This window comes from Camelus ferus, chromosome 22, assembly GCF_009834535.1.
Source record: "Camelus ferus isolate YT-003-E chromosome 22, BCGSAC_Cfer_1.0, whole genome shotgun sequence".
Lineage (NCBI taxonomy): Eukaryota > Metazoa > Chordata > Mammalia > Artiodactyla > Camelidae > Camelus > Camelus ferus.
Window position 1 is genome coordinate 5,764,036 of NC_045717.1, and position 16,223 is coordinate 5,780,258.

The 16,223-nt window shown below is 51.9% G+C and overlaps 1 protein-coding gene and 1 long non-coding RNA gene across 3 annotated transcripts in view; one reads left to right on the plus strand and one right to left on the minus strand.

Moving 5' to 3' along the window:
* The window catches only part of LOC116658975, a 253,594-nt gene that overhangs the window by 223,776 nt on the left and 13,595 nt on the right, over window positions 1-16,223 (minus strand). The window lies entirely within an intron of this gene.
* Window positions 3,198-6,388, plus strand: NKX2-5 (NK2 homeobox 5). The gene is made up of 2 exons (XM_032465077.1): window positions 3,198-3,770; window positions 5,307-6,388. Exons 1-2 carry the CDS (start codon window positions 3,440-3,442, stop codon window positions 5,945-5,947), a joined length of 972 nt encoding a protein of 323 aa, XP_032320968.1. The 5' UTR covers window positions 3,198-3,439; the 3' UTR covers window positions 5,948-6,388.

Below are 16,223 nucleotides of genomic sequence, written 5' to 3' on the forward strand. Positions count from 1 at the left end.
CTGTCTCCAATGGACGTCTCCCCGGCGCATTAATGACATTCCCGGTGATAGTTTCAGCTTATCTTTCAATTAATCATATATACCTTTCGCGGCCGGCCCTGCTTATTGCAGGAAAATGGGAGCCGGCTCAGGCCGCTCCCATCGCTTTTCAATTAATAATATTTTATGTGCGCAGAATGCGCGCAAGTCATCCTGGAATTTGGCTCATATTAAAGCACCGACTCTCTAAAAGGCAAGGAAATAGATGGACAGATTTTCGGTCTCTCCTCTCTGCCTCCTTTTGTCTTTCTCTAGACTGAAGGTTGTTTGTCCTGCTAGTTTGGCCAAAGTGCCGCTTAAAGAGGCGGCCAGGTTGGGTCAGTCATGCTTGGGACGGGAGATGCACCCCTGGTGGGACTAGAGAATCAAATTTCATCCCTTCCCATCCCCAACCACTTCTGCAACTTCTATTTAAAGAAAACAAAACAAAAACATTTTTTTTACTCACTCAAATTGTGAGGACTGAAAGGAAAAGTTAGAAATTGCTCTCGGACATTTCTCTGCAGAGACCAACATGGGTTGCCCCAATTTTGAGTTTTGCACGTGTTTATCCGGTTTTGCCCCCGGTTTCATCTCTCTGGCCTGTTTTAGAGTCAAGAGAAATTATTACCAATTCACAGAGGGTGCAAGGGGTGGAAAAGTCACTGATTTTGTCCGAAAAGGAAGGGTTTTCTTTTCTCCCCTTTTCATGACACCTGACCCACAAGTCTGTCAGCTCTGGGAACCCCCATATCCGAAAATACGTGATAAATCTTCATCTCCTTGATTTGCAGAGGAAATGCTGATTTTTTTTCTTCCTCCAGAGCTCTCTCTTCACACACACACACACACACACACAACTAAAAACAGGGATGCCGGATGCAGCCTCGATGTCCCCCATTAAACGGTAATATTTCAGGCGTCGGCTCACACTAATCTTTCAAACTGTCATCGCGAGCCGCCAGGCCAGCCCATTCACTTCGCAGCGCTCCCAGGACTCTCGCTCAGAGCTCTTTTCAGTGAGACGTTTAATTGAATCGGATGTGGCTCGTTTGCCAGACGTCACCGCCTCGGCGATAGGCATCCTCTCCCACTCCCCAAAAACATTCTTCAAAGGCGAAGCAGGCCCCCAAGCTAGGTTAGTTGAGGGCAGTAACTGTAATATTGGCCAAAAGCCATGGTGAGGTACGGCCGGCCGAAGAGAGGCCATTGATCTGCAGATCTGTCGAGGGAGAACCTAGGTTGGAAGGCTGGGAGGTGTGCTGGTGCAGAGGGTTCCTGGGGCTTTGAGAACGACCCCACATCTCTGCGTAGAGATGCCCACGAAAAAAAGACATCTCTACACAGACCAAGCTAATAATCCCAGAACCTCGCATCGTCCCCAGCTTGAAGACGTGAAGCGAGATTCTGCCTCTGTGGAGGGGGCCTGGTTCTGGCGGCTGGCGCCTGGCGCCCGGAAGCCGGGGTCGGAGTGCTCCGAGCCTCTGCAACCGACCACCGTGCTGGGCTCCGCTCTCCTTTGCCTAGGCCGGGGTCCACAAGCCCTGCCTGCAAGTGTGGGCTTGATGAAGGGCTGGAAGAGTCCCAACATTAGGCCTATGCTTGACTCCACTCGCTTCCTTCCCAGTGGCCCTGCCTGATGGCTCACCATCAGGCTTGAGCATCCTAAGGCTCACTTTCTGGGCCTGCTTTGTACATTTCCTGGGCGCCTTGAGTGCATATTCTGGACTCTAAAGCCCAGAAGCCGTCACCTTAGCATGTCTTTGGCCCTACGCACCTTTCTTCTAGTCCAAACACTTCTTCCCCAGTTTGCAACTCGCCCTCCACAAGGAGCTGAGCCATACAAATCTCCATTGCCAGAAAGTCCGCGTGCTCCACTTGGACTTCCCCTGCAGAAGCTGGAGTCTTGGGAAATCCACGTTATTCCCCTGAAAAGCCTCTCCATCTCCAAAGATAGGTAGGGTAAGGCAGCGACCTTAACCTGGGACCGTTTTGTATGCCCAGATCCTTCCTCACTGAAATTGTACACAAAATAGAGAACTTCTCTGCAGTGTTCCAGGGGCATGGAGTGGAGAAGGCCTCCCAAGCTTTCATCAGATCTCCCGAGGGACCCAGAGGGATGAGGCGGACCAGTGCTAGATCTGGCCAGGTAGCTTGTTCTCCTGAAACACTGACAGATTTGTCTGACAGAAGATACCTACTTTACTGACCCTGGGCTAAAAATTAACACCCTGGCCCTTCCCCCATAGGCCTGGCCAGGCCACTGCCACGGCGCCCCACTCGGAGCCCGCCCAGAGAAATCTTGGCTGCGCTGGGCTCACAGGAGCCCCGCCTGCCTGAGACCTAAACCTGAGCTGAGGCCTGAGGCCCCGGTGCTGACAAAGGTCTGGGGGACTTGCTGCCAGGCAGGGAGGGCAGGAATGACCCGCCTCCATAACTGGAGACACTAGGCCACTGGAAGCTAGAATGGCCTAGAAGACAGCTCTCTTCTGGCAAGCTGAGTACACCAGCTGGGATTCTGGATTTGTTTCATTATTAAGGGGAGGGTCATCTCTCTGGGAGGAGACTGGTAGTGACTGGTGTCTCCAGGAGTTGTGTTTGTGTTACTTGCACGTCTGTAGGAGGTGGCCACCCCCATCCCACAACCATCAACCTTGCTTTTCAGCTTGACTCACTCAGGAGTCCACAGGGTCTGGCCTCTTGGAGAAGGGCAGACTACTAGGGCATGAATGGCCTGGTAAGTCAAGCCACACAGGATCCCAAAATTATCCAGAATGTCCCGCTCCTGCCATCAACCCAGAGCAAACCCTCTCCCCCATGCTTTTCTTATTCAGACTCTTTCAAGCGAACACAGTCGGTAATAAAGCCTTTGCGACTCCTGGAAATAACTCCATTTCTTCAGCCTCCCATCCAATCCTTCACTCTCCTATTCAGTTTCAGGTACTGAGGAACATTTCTTCAAATCCCAGATCCACCCAACCCAGCCCAAAAGCCGGATTCAGAGAATAATCAGATCCTTTCCTGTGTATGCGTCCTGGTAGGGGTTTCAGGCGGATACTACGGAAAACTCTCAGGCTGCAGAAGCAAAAGGGGAGCCTTCCAAGAGCGTCGCGGCCCCTTTAAAAAGCTGAGCGGGATTTTTTTTTTTTTTGAGTCGTATGACTATATTAGGTGACACAAAACTGCTCATCGCTCCTGTCAACGAGGCCCCCGGCCCAATGGCAGGCTGAGTCCCCCTCCTCCGGCCAGATCCCGCCTCTCCTGCCCCTTGCGCTCCGCACTACCTGCCGCGCTGCCACATCCCGAGCTGGAAGGCGGGTGCGCGGGCGCGCGGCGGCCACCATGCAGGGAGGCCGCCAGGGGCCGTGGGCAGCGCCGCTCTCTGCCGCCCACCTGGCTCTGTGAGACGCGCGCTACCACCATGTTCCCCAGCCCCGCGCTTACGCCCACGCCGTTCTCGGTAAAAGACATCCTGAACCTGGAGCAGCAGCAGCGCAGCCTGGCCGCTGGGGAGCTCTCGGCGCGCCTAGAGGCCACCCTGGCGCCCGCCTCCTGCATGCTGGCCGCCTTCAAGCCCGAGGCCTACGCGGGGCCGGAGGCCGCAGCGCCCGGACTCCCCGAGCTGCGCGGCGAGTTGGGCCCCGCGCCTTCGCCCGCCAAGTGCGCGCCTGCCTTCTCCGCCGCCCCCGCCTTCTATCCGCGCGCCTACGGCGACCCCGACCCCGCCAAGGAGCTTCGAGCCGATAAGAAAGGTGAGGAGGAAACACAAGCTCCTTCTCCCCTCTGGGGTCGCTTTCGTCCCCAAACCCCGCGGCCAAGAAACTTTGGCCTGGGTAGAGGAGACTCGAGTGCCTGGGCAGAGGGTCAAGCAAAGGGGGCCCCAAGTGTGAGAAGGGAGATTGCTGCCCGGGCCCCTGCGCTCTGCGTCCAGTCGGAGTTCTAGAAGAAATGCTGGATCGTGATGATCAGAAACAAAAGGCAAAAGAGAAAAAAAAATTATTTTGCGGCCTAACAAAGCCCCAGGCGGCAGCGCCCTGCTCCTGGATCTGTTACGGAGAGATCTGTTTGTGGTAGAACAGAGGGAGAAAGAGATGGTCTCTATATTGGGTTTTGTTTTAAATCTCTTAAAGGTCTTTCGGAGGATCTGACAAAAACTGCTGAACAAATTAAAATGCTGCACACCAGACATACTTTGCCTACAATTAGAGAAGGTCCGAGACCTTCTGTAGCCCACCCGTTACCCGGGGTTTCTGGGGCCTTTCCTCCTTTGTGCCAGGAGAGTGGAATCTTTGAGAACAAGGATCTTGAATTTAAAATGGGATACTGCGGACTCTCCGGAATTTGACTTAGCAGCTTTGGTTTTTCATAAGTTTCCCCACGCGGTCAGGGCCGAGGGGTTCTCTCCTGGAATAAGAAAGTGCCGCGTGACAAGTCGTGGGGCAATGGAGAAGATGGCTAGGGAAGGTGGCCAGATCGCCGCGCACATCCCGAGGTTCAGGGGGAGGCTAACTCCGTGGCGGAAAGGGCATGTAGGAGACGGTGGCCCAGTCCAGAGTCCGCGCGAATCCGGGGAGGACGGGGGCACCGCGTGAAGGGCCGCTGTGAGCCCAGAAAGGATCTTGCCGTGAGCCTACAAGTCTGTCTAGTTGCAGAGGGAAGGCCCCGGCAACAGCTGCCGGCAGGCACGGCAGCTTGAATTGGTCTCTACCAATTCGAATTATAATTCGAGCACACCAGCAGGCAGGTTCCGAGGCCGCCTGGCCACCCGCCGCATTCTGGGCGCTGCACAATCCCCGAGGCGGTTGCACGGAACCTTCGATAGATCACCAAACCAACGCTTCTTGGCCTTCTTTCAGAGTTTGCCGACCCTGGGGTGAGGGCTATGTCTCCTTCGTTTAACTTCTCAAACCAAAGTAGCCCTAATCTAATTCACCCCAGAGAACCATTCGGCTCTATTTTCTTTGCAGCCTTAAGTCCTAAGTCATTGTCCATGTCTCTCACTAGAAGGTGAACTACCCGAGGGCAGGGATCTCTCTTGTTTTGTTCTTCAGTGCCTAGAGCCATGCCTGGCACATCGTAGGCATTTAACAAATGCTTACTGCCGAGGGGAAACCTAGCTGTCGTGGCGCCCAGTGCACCCGGCAGAGTGAACCGCAACCAATCCGGGGCTCCAGGCAGGACCGGGTGGCACGCACCGGGGCCCATTACCCACCTGGCGGGCGCTCGGAGGGTCGGGCCGCTGCGACCCATCATCTTTCTGCCTCTCTGTCCCCCTCCTCCCCCAACAGAGCTGTGCGCGCTGCAGAAGGCGGTGGAGCTGGAGAAGCCGGAGGCGGACAGCGCCGAGCGACCCCGGGCGCGACGGCGGAGGAAGCCGCGCGTGCTTTTCTCGCAGGCGCAGGTCTACGAGCTGGAGCGGCGCTTCAAGCAGCAGCGGTACCTGTCGGCTCCCGAGCGCGACCAGCTGGCCAGCGTGCTGAAGCTCACGTCCACGCAGGTCAAGATATGGTTCCAGAACCGGCGCTACAAGTGCAAGCGGCAACGGCAGGACCAGACTCTGGAGCTAGTGGGGCTGCCCCCGCCCCCGCCGCCGCCTGCCCGAAGGATCGCGGTGCCAGTGCTGGTGCGAGATGGCAAGCCTTGCCTAGGGGACTCGGCGCCGTACGCGCCAGCCTACGGCGTGGGCCTCAACGCCTACGGCTATAACGCCTACCCTGCCTACCCAGGTTACGGTGGCGCGGCCTGCAGCCCTGGCTACAGCTGCACCGCTGCCTACCCGGCCGGGCCACCCCCGGCGCAGTCGGCTACGGCCGCCGCCAACAACAACTTCGTGAACTTCGGCGTTGGGGACTTGAACGCGGTGCAGAGCCCCGGGATTCCGCAAGGCAACTCGGGAGTGTCCACGCTGCACGGTATCCGAGCCTGGTAGGGAAGGGACCGGTCTGGGGCGCCCCTGACCGATCTCACCTCTAAAGAGGGGCATCGACTCGATCCTGCGACTCTTCTCGGATGTCACATTCACTCCCATGGAGGCCTTGGAGCGTTTTCCGCCCCAGGCGCTTTTATCTCCTCCACGCGCGGGAGAGTTTGTGGCCGGGTTTATGCAGCTTGCGGTGAGTGATCCCGCAGCTTGATGCCTTAGCCGTCGCCCCGGGAGTGCCCTCCGAGCGCCCACGGGCATCCCTAATCGGCCGAACACCGGCCAACTGGGACTGGGAGCCCGGGCGCGCCGGGCCCAAGACCTGGCGGCCTTTCCCCGAGCCTGGGCCCGGCGCCTGGGCCCTTGCTGCCTTGCCGCCCACCCACCCGTATTTATGTTTTTACCTGTTTCTGTAAGAAATGAGAATCTCCTACCCATTAAAGAGTGCTCTGATCCTCCTGTGTGCTTTTTTCAGCTTGCAGTGTTTCAGAAACTGAATTTTGGAGGGCAGAGACAGCCGGCCTTGAGTTGTAGGGACAAGTACTCACTGAGCAAATAATAATAATGATAAAAACTAACCTGAGCTGGGACCCGTGTTAGATGCTTTTGGGGACTGCTCATGTAATTTTCAATAACTCAAAAAAGGCAGGCACTATTTTGAAGTTAAGCAGACTGAGGCCTGGAGAGGTTTAATGTGAGCAAATAACCAGTACTGGTAGACCTGAGGTTCGTTTCCAGGTCTTACTTCAGAGACTGAGGACACCTGCCCAGAGGTCCCAGTCTCACCTCCTTAAACCCTATGTGCCAAGCACTGTTCCAGGTACTGGGCATTTAATGGAGGGCAAAGGCATCTGGGCCCTGAGACTGGAGGGCACCATAATTCATCCTGCTTAGAAGAATGCTGCAGCCCATTTTAGACAGAAAAGCCCAGAACCAAAGCCCTAGTCAAGCTTCTCAAAACTCCCCAGCCCAGCGTTACTCCACATGTAAGGGCGACAGGAGTCCTGTGGCCCGGTCCTCACCAGTTGCTGCGCTGGGCTGAATGCAGAGCCTGGAACACAGAGGTGGCTGGCTGGCAGTGCTCACTTCCTTCTGTGGCTGGGCCCCATGAATTCATGTGGTCAGGGAACCCTTCTCCCCCATCTGACTGCCTTCCTCTCCGTTCAGCATTTAACAAATTTTGCCATAGTCCTTACCAACGGATGCTATTACACAAACTTTACAGATGAGGAAATTGAGGCTCAGCGAAATCAAGCTAAAAACCTGCTTGCTGTGGTACCTGCTTGCTGCCTCTCCTGTTTTTTTGGTCAGTAAAATGAGGATAATAAAGATACCTTGCTCTGAGCCCAGCTCCCAACAGTCCCCAGTGGCTCGGACCTGACCTCCAGATCCTCTACTTCCAGCCTTCAAGGTCAGGAGAAACTAACCTGATTCTTAAAAAGTGAGGAAAGCGGGAGGGAGTTGGGGCTTTCTGTTCCTGTGGAATATAGGTTTTTCTGAGATTTTGCCTGGGAAGTGCTGGCCTGCCGGTCTGGCCCTGAGCTCCTGGTTGAAGACACAGCATTGCTCCAAGCACTTCGGGATGGAGCCAGACTCGATGTGCTTCTTATCCCGGGGAAAAGTCGCCAAGCCAGGCTGGTGCGACCAGGGGCCGTCCAGCCGCTGAGCCAGGGACTGAGCATCGCTGCCAGTGCCTGTACTGCCATCTCTTTAGGTAAGTGCTGTCCCTCAGGCTGGCCCCACCGCCTCCGGGGAGAGGGGAAGATGCCAGGGGATTCTACGTGCTTAGAGCGGAGCTGGATGGGTTTTCGATACAGGGACGCTGCGGTGTATGCAATCAACTGTCGCAGGGGTAGAAGCTGGGCTCTGTAAAGGTGAAAGACTGTGCTCAGAGCAGAGCTTGACTCTGGGCCCTGGGACTTGAATCCTTCTGTTGTAGGGTCCAAGCCAGCGGTCGAGGGCCATAGGGAGGAGGAGGTGTTCAGCTCAGGCTCCGCATTCCACCTTCTGAGCCTACGACGACGTTACTCCCAACCTTTACCTCAGTGCCTTCAGCGCTCTGTGACCCTTCCCGAGATGCACGCCGTGGTCCCATCTCATGGAAGGGCACACTGAGGCTCCGCCAGGCCACCAGACCAACTCAAGCCACGCAGCGCTCTGCTACCAGACATCCTCAGCGCACAGCCGCAGCAGGCGGCCTAACTCACACAACCAAGGAAACCCTTCTATCTGGAGCTCACCCACATTCCCCCTGGGGTCCTGCGCATCTGTGAGCTTTTTTCACCTTACACTCATCTACAGTAACACTAGAGAGGTTTTTTTTCCACTTAACGTTATATACTGCGAGGGTTTTTCTGTGATGCCTCTGTCTCTTTCTCATCGTTCAGGGACCAGCTGAGTGATCCCAAGGTCTCCCAACAAACGGATAACAATGGCTGACTGGCACTGGGCTGGCCGAATGCGAGGACTCCGGGCTAAATGCTTTCAGGAGTTCTCTAATCTGATGCATCTTAATTTGCCAACCAGGAAACTGAGGAACAGAGGCTACGGCAATGGTCAAGGTCTTAGCGTTGCCTAAGCAAGCGCGGAGCTGGAAAACCCACCCGCCGTACACACGTAGGGCGGGGCAGGGGGCGGCGTGTTTAAGAAGCGAGAGCGCGCACATCTCTTGTCAAGATGCAGCGGGACCCTGCTCCCTGCCCCGGGCGACCCCATGCTCGCTCCAATGGGATGAGGATCCCAGGCTCAGTATCCAGGCTCATTATGGGGCAAACTGTAGCGCGCGAAGGCTGTCGCCCGGCCGAGGGTGTTGCGTTCAGGAGCCAGGGGCCGAGGGCCGCAGGGGCGTTAGCATCCTAAACACCGCCCGCGTTCCCGTAGAAGAGATCCCTTCCAAAATTAAACCGGTAGTATTTGTTTTGTTTCTCAATATTATATAAACGACGCGTGCAGAGTAAGAAAATTCCACCAGAACAGAAAAGTGAGAACTTCTGACAGCCGCTGAGGTGGCAACGCGCGCGGAGATTGGGGTGGCGCAGGCAGGCTCCGCATGCCCGGAGCGCCAGGGGGAACATTGGGAAATAGACAATTTAAAAAAAAAAAAATCAAACAAGCATACGGCGCGGTTAAAATACAATGAGAGAAAAACCTCGGCATTAAAAAGAAAAAATCTGGCTCCCCAAGCTGGAGTGGATTGGGTCCCTCAGCCCCGCGCCGCCGCGCACCAGCTGGTGGTGGAGAACCCCGTCTTGGCGGGGGGGGGGTCCTCTGAACGAGAGGTGAGGAGAACCCCGTCCGGGGGGTCCTCAGAGCCAGAGGCCGGGCCCGCACGCCTCTCCCCTTTCTGCCGCGCTCTGGCCAAGACGACCTTGTGTAATTCCCAGCCAACAGACAGAGGTTTTGCCAAATCAGAATAGCTCCCATCTTATTTTGCATAAATTTTCCCTTAAATCGATGCCATGCTGAGTATTTCAATACCTGAATTTAAAAGAACGCGCAGAAGCCGCAGGGCTCGCTGCAGACCGGCGAACTTGACGGTGGCGGCGGCGGGAACCCTGCGCGGCTCCTTGGCAAGCACGCCCTTCCTGGGCCGGCCCCTCGCTTCATCTGGGACAGATTCCTGGCTCCGGCCGCGCTCTTGTGTCGCGCGCCTGTGCGGGAGCCGACAGTTCGGCAGCCGACAGTTCGGCAGCCCCGGGTCTCTTGCTGACCTCCCAGCTAGACAGGGCTCCTGGGAAAAGGGTCCCGTGGCTTAGATTTACATTTATCACTCACGGAGCTTACTGTGTCACTGGCACTGTCCTAGCTCTTTACAATAAACCCATCTAATCCTCTTTCACACCTCTTGAGTTCTGTTGAGGAAGCAGATGAAGAATCAATCAGGCCCAGAGAGGAGGAGTAACTTGCCCAAGGTCACACAGCTGATTAGTGCCACAGCTTGGTTTCAAACCTAGGCATTCTGGCTCCAGAGCCCAAGGGCAAGGTGCCATCTCACCCCTAGTTCAAAGAGTGGGCACCAAAAACATTGTCAATTGCTTAAAGGGTTCAGTAATAATCTTAGCGAACAATTCTTTGAAGATTTCTATGAGCCAGGCATATCAAGCGGATGAGATCAGCAGGATTATTTCTCACTTAGGGCAGCAGAGGAGACCGAGGCATAAAAAGTGGCCCACCCAAGATCTCACAGTGGAGGAGGCAGGGCAGCTGCGATTCTGGGGCGAGGAGTCTGACCCCTTTGTACCACTCTGCTGCTTCTCCGGAGAGCTTGCTGCAGTTGGGTAGGAAGTGAGCAGGCCTGGCAGGCTGGTCACCCGGAGCCACCACGAGCTCCCTACGCTGCTCCAACCCACAGCTGCGGAGGATAGCAGTGAGGATTACTGCCTAACATCTGTTCTTGCTTGCTTTGTGCCAGGCACCGGGCTAAGTGCTGAACCTGCAAATCTCATTGTCATTTTCCAAGGAGGAAACTGAAACCCAAAGAAGTTAAGGGCACTGACTACCTAAGGCCACTTTGGTAGTGTGGACTGGGGAATCCTACACGTGAATTCACATGGTTCCGCTGGAGCCCTGGCTCTTTGAACCACTCAGCGGTTCCTGAACTTGCCTGAAGACACAAACTGCTGGAGGCTGGGACAAACCCAACCCCCTGCTTGCCGCAGCGCCCTTGAATTAGACTCCCCAGGGATGGGGGCCTGCAAAACCGCATTTGGAACCAGGTGATTCTCGTCATCTGGCAAGTTGGGGAACTGCATCTTTCACAGAGGCCCTAGATCCCTCTGGCTCCTCTCTTGATGGCCTGGGAGAAACTGGAGTCAGATTTCCCCTCTCCAGGCCCTGCTCTTCCATCTCAGGGTCTCTGTGTATTTGCTGTAATCCAGTGGCTACAGCACAAGTCTCACATCGTGGGGACCCTGGAAGTGGGGATGTGGGCAGAGGGAAGGAAAGTGGAGGGGAAGAGGTGGAGAGAGGTACTCTGGGACACACCTGCCTCAGCCCAGACCACAAAGCCATCCCTGTAGCTCCTGCAGCCCAATGCCCGCCAGTGCTGCACAGGGGAGAAGAGGAATTTGGGGGGACTCGTCGTCAGAGACAGTCCATCTGTTCTGCCCAGATCCTAAGCTCCCCTCTGGAGTCCCCCAGGAAGGAGAGTGGGGGTGAGCCAACCTCCATATGGGTTTACGGGGTGGAAAGCTTTCAGCTGTCCTGTCTACATGAGGCTTAGAAATGTTTTATCACTTGTCCTGTTCTGCACTTAAGCAGCAGCCAAGCTGAATTCTAACATCAATTCCCCCTTTTTTCCAGCACACCCACAACTAACCCCACCCCACCCAAACTCCAGCTTACAGAAATCTCAGTTGCTACACTGGTTCACATTAACTCTGCCTCCCCCCACAAAGCAGTTTCTTTTGTCCTCAGCTTCTTAGGAAAGGTTTGTTACACAAGCTTGGTATACTCCTGACTCAGGGCCTTTGCACTGGCTGTTCCCTTTGCATGGAATGACCTTCCCCTAGGTATCTGCCTGGCTGATGCTTCATCTGTCTCAGTCTTTACTCAAATGTCACCTAATCATGAGGCCCACCCCAACTATCCTACTTAAAACTGTATTCCCACACACATACTCCTGATGGCCTCTATTTTTTTTCTTTCTTTAGCCTATGTCACCTTTTAATATATTGTTTTGTCCCATGCTGTATATCCCAGGCATCCAGAAGACTGTCTGGCACTTACAGATGCTTAGTAAAATGTGGTGAATGAATGAATGACGATAAATTACCCAAAAGGGAAAATCAGGCAAGAGAAATGAACAAGAATTTCATGGAGAAGGAAGCACAAATGGCCAGAAAATACATAAATACAGGTGATCTATCCATTAGTTAGCAAAACAAAAAGTCGTGATAAGATACTGTATCTCAACCATCAGATTGGCAAAAATTAAGAGTCATTAGTACCAGGAATTGGGAGAGCAGGCATCGATGGGAATGTGCCCCTGGAAAAGGTGTGACTAAGTACAAAGAATTTAGAAGATCGTTTGACACAATTTAGTAAAGGTAAATACGAGCCCACCCTCAATTCAGCAGTTCCACTTGTAGGCATATATCCTCCTAAGTGTGCACCTGGAGATACATAAGTAATTAAGCTCAGAACAGCCCTGTGTGTTGTATAGACTGGAAACAACCCAAATGCCTATCAACGGTTGGATAAATAAATAAGTTGTAGGAGATTCACACGGTGGAACATTATACAGCCATGGAAATGAAGGTGACTCAGCCACACTCATTGACATGAATACGTCTCAAAGCTGAGGGAAGCAAGTGGCACTGCAGAATACAGTGACAGAATGGCCATCATTAAAAAGTCCACAAACGATAAATGGTGGAGAGGGTGTGGAGAAAAGGGAACCTTCCTACACTGCTGGTGGGAATGTAATTTGGTGCAGCCACTATAGAAAACAGTATGGAGATTCCTTAAAAAATTAAAAATAGACTTGCCATATGATCCAGCAACCCTGAACATATATCCAGAGAAAACTGTAATTCAAGAAGATATACATGCACCCCAGTGTTCATAGCAGCACTATTTACAATAGCCACAGCATGGAAGCAACCTAAACGTCCATCAACAGATGACTAGATAAAGATGTGGTGTGTGTGTGTATATATATATATATACACATACACACATATATATATATGAGTATTACTCAGCCATAAAAAAGAAACGAACTAATGCCATTTACAGCAACACGGATGGACCTAGAGATCATCACACTAAGTGAAGTAAGTCAGACAGAGAAAGACAAATATCACATGATACCACTTACATGTGGAATCTAAAAAAAGTCATGAATGAACTTATTTACAAAACAGAAGCAGACTCACAGACATAGAAAACAAGTTTACGGTTACCAATGGGGGAAGAGCTGGCAGAGAGATAAATTAGGAGTTTGGGATTAGCAGATACAAACTACTATATACAATACAGATCAACAGCAAGGTCCTCTGGTATAGGACAGGGAACTATACTCAATACCTTGTAATAACCTAAAATGAAGAAGAGTATGTATATATATGTATGACTGAATCACTGTGCTGTACACCAGAGACTAACATAATTTTTTGTAAATCAGTTATACTTCAGTAAGAAACTGAAAAATTAAAATTTAAACAAGAATATAGACAATGAGGTTCCATGTACGTAACGGTCAAAATGGGCAAAACAAAATGATGTATTAGTGAGGACGTGCCTAGATGTTAAAGTTATAAAGAAAAGTTAAGTGGATGAATAACTCAAAATTCAGATGGTGGTTGCCTCTGGGGGAGAGGACGAGGAATGCAATGGGGAGGGGGTTTCAGAGGGGCTTGTGGGGTATGGTCATGGCCCAGCTCTCGGTCTGGGTGATGATGACTTCATTGCATTATTCTATAAACTATACATACCTATGTTTATTTTATTATTATTTAACTATTCACCTGCGGTATAACTTACATATAATAAAGTGTACAACTCTTAAGTGGTCAGCTCAACCAAATTTTGCAAATCATCATACTCTTGCGTGTATATACATACAATGCCATATTTCACGATGTTAAAGGGCACCCCCAAAATCAATCATGCTGTCCTGAGTTTCAGGACTTAGGCTTCGAATAAGGGAGCTCCACCCGAGGTAGATTTTAAAGCAAAAGCAAGTCAGATGCAAGCTGTGCTTCCAGAAGGATCCCAAGTATGTAAAGAAAAAAAATCAAGTATGCTTAATACATTATAATGCATGACATGATTATTTTATATTTTCTAATAATCATCATCTTTCTAAGCTGCCAGAATTATTGGTGAGATGGATCCAGATACTGTTTACACTGAAGAAACAGAGTGTCAAGTGAAGAGTCAAGTCAGCCAGCTCGTAGGGGCCAAGGGAAAACCAAAACTTACATTCTTCTCATTCCCATGTCTCTCACTCCATCACATCAAACCAGGGTTGGGGAAGGAGGGAGGTGGGAAAGAAACACACCAAAACGTGCCTGGCCAACAGTAATCTTGAATTTTATACCAGGAGGGTTTCCTTAGGACCTCAAATAATCCCAGTCTGGGTTTGCAATTGGATTAAACTGGAATTACGATTCCCCACCATGTCAAGTTCTGCACTTAATGGAAAACGATCATTTTTGGTATTTCATTACTTCAAAAGCATAGGATTCACATTTACAACAATGTTAGGTATGAACTGATTTCTCTATAGTCTAAGTCTTCTACAGTGAGCATCAGAAATAACAATCAAAGTTTAAAATTATAAATATGTCTACGGAGAGCGGTATGTGGACACCCTTTCACTGAGAGGCCTGGAAACAATGTGCTAGAGGTCAAGGTCAAAGGGAGAAAAGTCATTGCACTGTCCTTCCCAGAAATGATGGTGCTTTTTGCTCCCTATTTCTGTTGCAATAACGGAAACTCCATGAGGACAGGGAGCTTGCCTGGAATTCTCAGTGCCCAAAACAGCGCCTGGCATAATGGGAACTACATATGATGGACTGCCAAGTGCTTTACATTCATTCTGTTTTCCTAAACTTGGCAGTCACCCTGAGATACTTACCAGAAACACGAAGCCCAGGTTCCTCTCGTGGAGACTCTGATCTGGCCTGACTTCCAGGTGACACACTGGCTTCTCCTCAGCTCCTTCCTGCACGTCTCTTCCTTCTGCCCGCGAAGCTCCTTGCCTCACAAGGTGGCCTGTGTTTCCTCCCCATCCCTCAGGACTCAGCTTGAATGCAGCCTTCCCAGAGGAGCCCTTCCTGAGCACCAGTCTAAATTGGGTGCAGCTGTGACCTCTGTTTTAGTGCCCTGATCACAGACTGTTGCTATTCTTCTGTAAGTGCAATGATTTCTTGTCTTCCTTTCTAGACTACAAGCACCTCGCGGGTGGGGACTATACAATCACAGGCAATACTTAGGGAGCAATCGCAAAGGGTCAGGCTGCATTGGCACCATCTTATTGCAGCTTCACAATTAACTCTGTAGCTAAACGCTGCCCTAATCTTTGTTTTATAGGCACGGCCCAACGACTTAGGGCACGGGACACCGGGAGTAAGACGCAGAGCCAGAACTGAACTCAGGACCGAGGCGGGCTAGTCCAGAGCCCATTCCTTTATTTACTGGAGTCTACTGCTTCTGTTCAGGTCACCACTGCCTGACACACAGTAGGTGTTCAATAAATACGTGGCAGGTGAATGGATGTTACCTAGAGGTGCATCACAGGGCTGAGAAAGTGTGCGCCCTTTATTAAAAGAATGGGAATGCTGGACAGAGCACAGCTGCCTTGCTTAAAAGAAAACACAACAATGAAAAGCAAAAGACGGTGACACCAAACAGTCTGGGGCCATTTAGGGCCCAACTGCCCATCTGTCCCGTGCCGCCCTGTCCCCATTAACTGTAAAGCTCGCCAATGTCAAATCGACATACAGCACACCTGAAACTAACAATTCTGTATGTCAACTATAGTTCAGTGTTTTTTTTAAATGTAAAGTTCAAGGAGTTTCATCTTGTTAGAACTGAAACCAGGCCCCTCCTTTAAGAGTGTTGACAGACCGAGAGAGAGCCACCCGGCCTCACTGGAGGATGATGGCTTTAAAACCTGACAGCGTTTTCCCTCAAGGAAATGAACTGTTTGGTCCTGCAGGAATCATCTTCAAAGTCGGAGAACCTGGTTTAAACATGGCCTTTAGAAGAAGCTAATCGCGCCCCTGACTCCCACACCAAGCAGATGGCTGGGCCGTCTTCCCCTTGTGGAGTAAGGGGCCTGCTTCACGCAGCTGTCCAAGCTGGGGGCTGAAACGAAGATGCTGGAATTCACCCTCTCTCTCTTTCATCCGCAGCCTCTGGGGCCTGCGGTCCGGAGTCAAGCGTGGGGTGAGCCGCAGGGGCCACGGCAGGTGAGGTCTCACCAGCATTTAGCCCCCTTGCCCAGGCACTTGCTCCTTTTCATGTTCCTAATGTTTTTACCAGAAACACTACGGACTTTGTTCCAAGCTGGGCTGGGAGCACCACTCTCTTCAGAGGCCATTGGGAAGTCAGGTGTTTTAAACACTGAAGACCCCTTGGAGAATGGCCCCAACTCTGAATTAACAAGTTCCAGAAACAGCTGGGCTACTAGAGAAAGTGAACAGCATTAAGAGAGCATTCCTAGACAGCAGGTTAAGAGAGAACTGACGCAAGGAGAGAAAAAATAGGTAAGTTGGACTTCACCCAAATTAAAACCCTTTGCGCATCAAAGGGCACCATAAATGGTGTAAAAAGG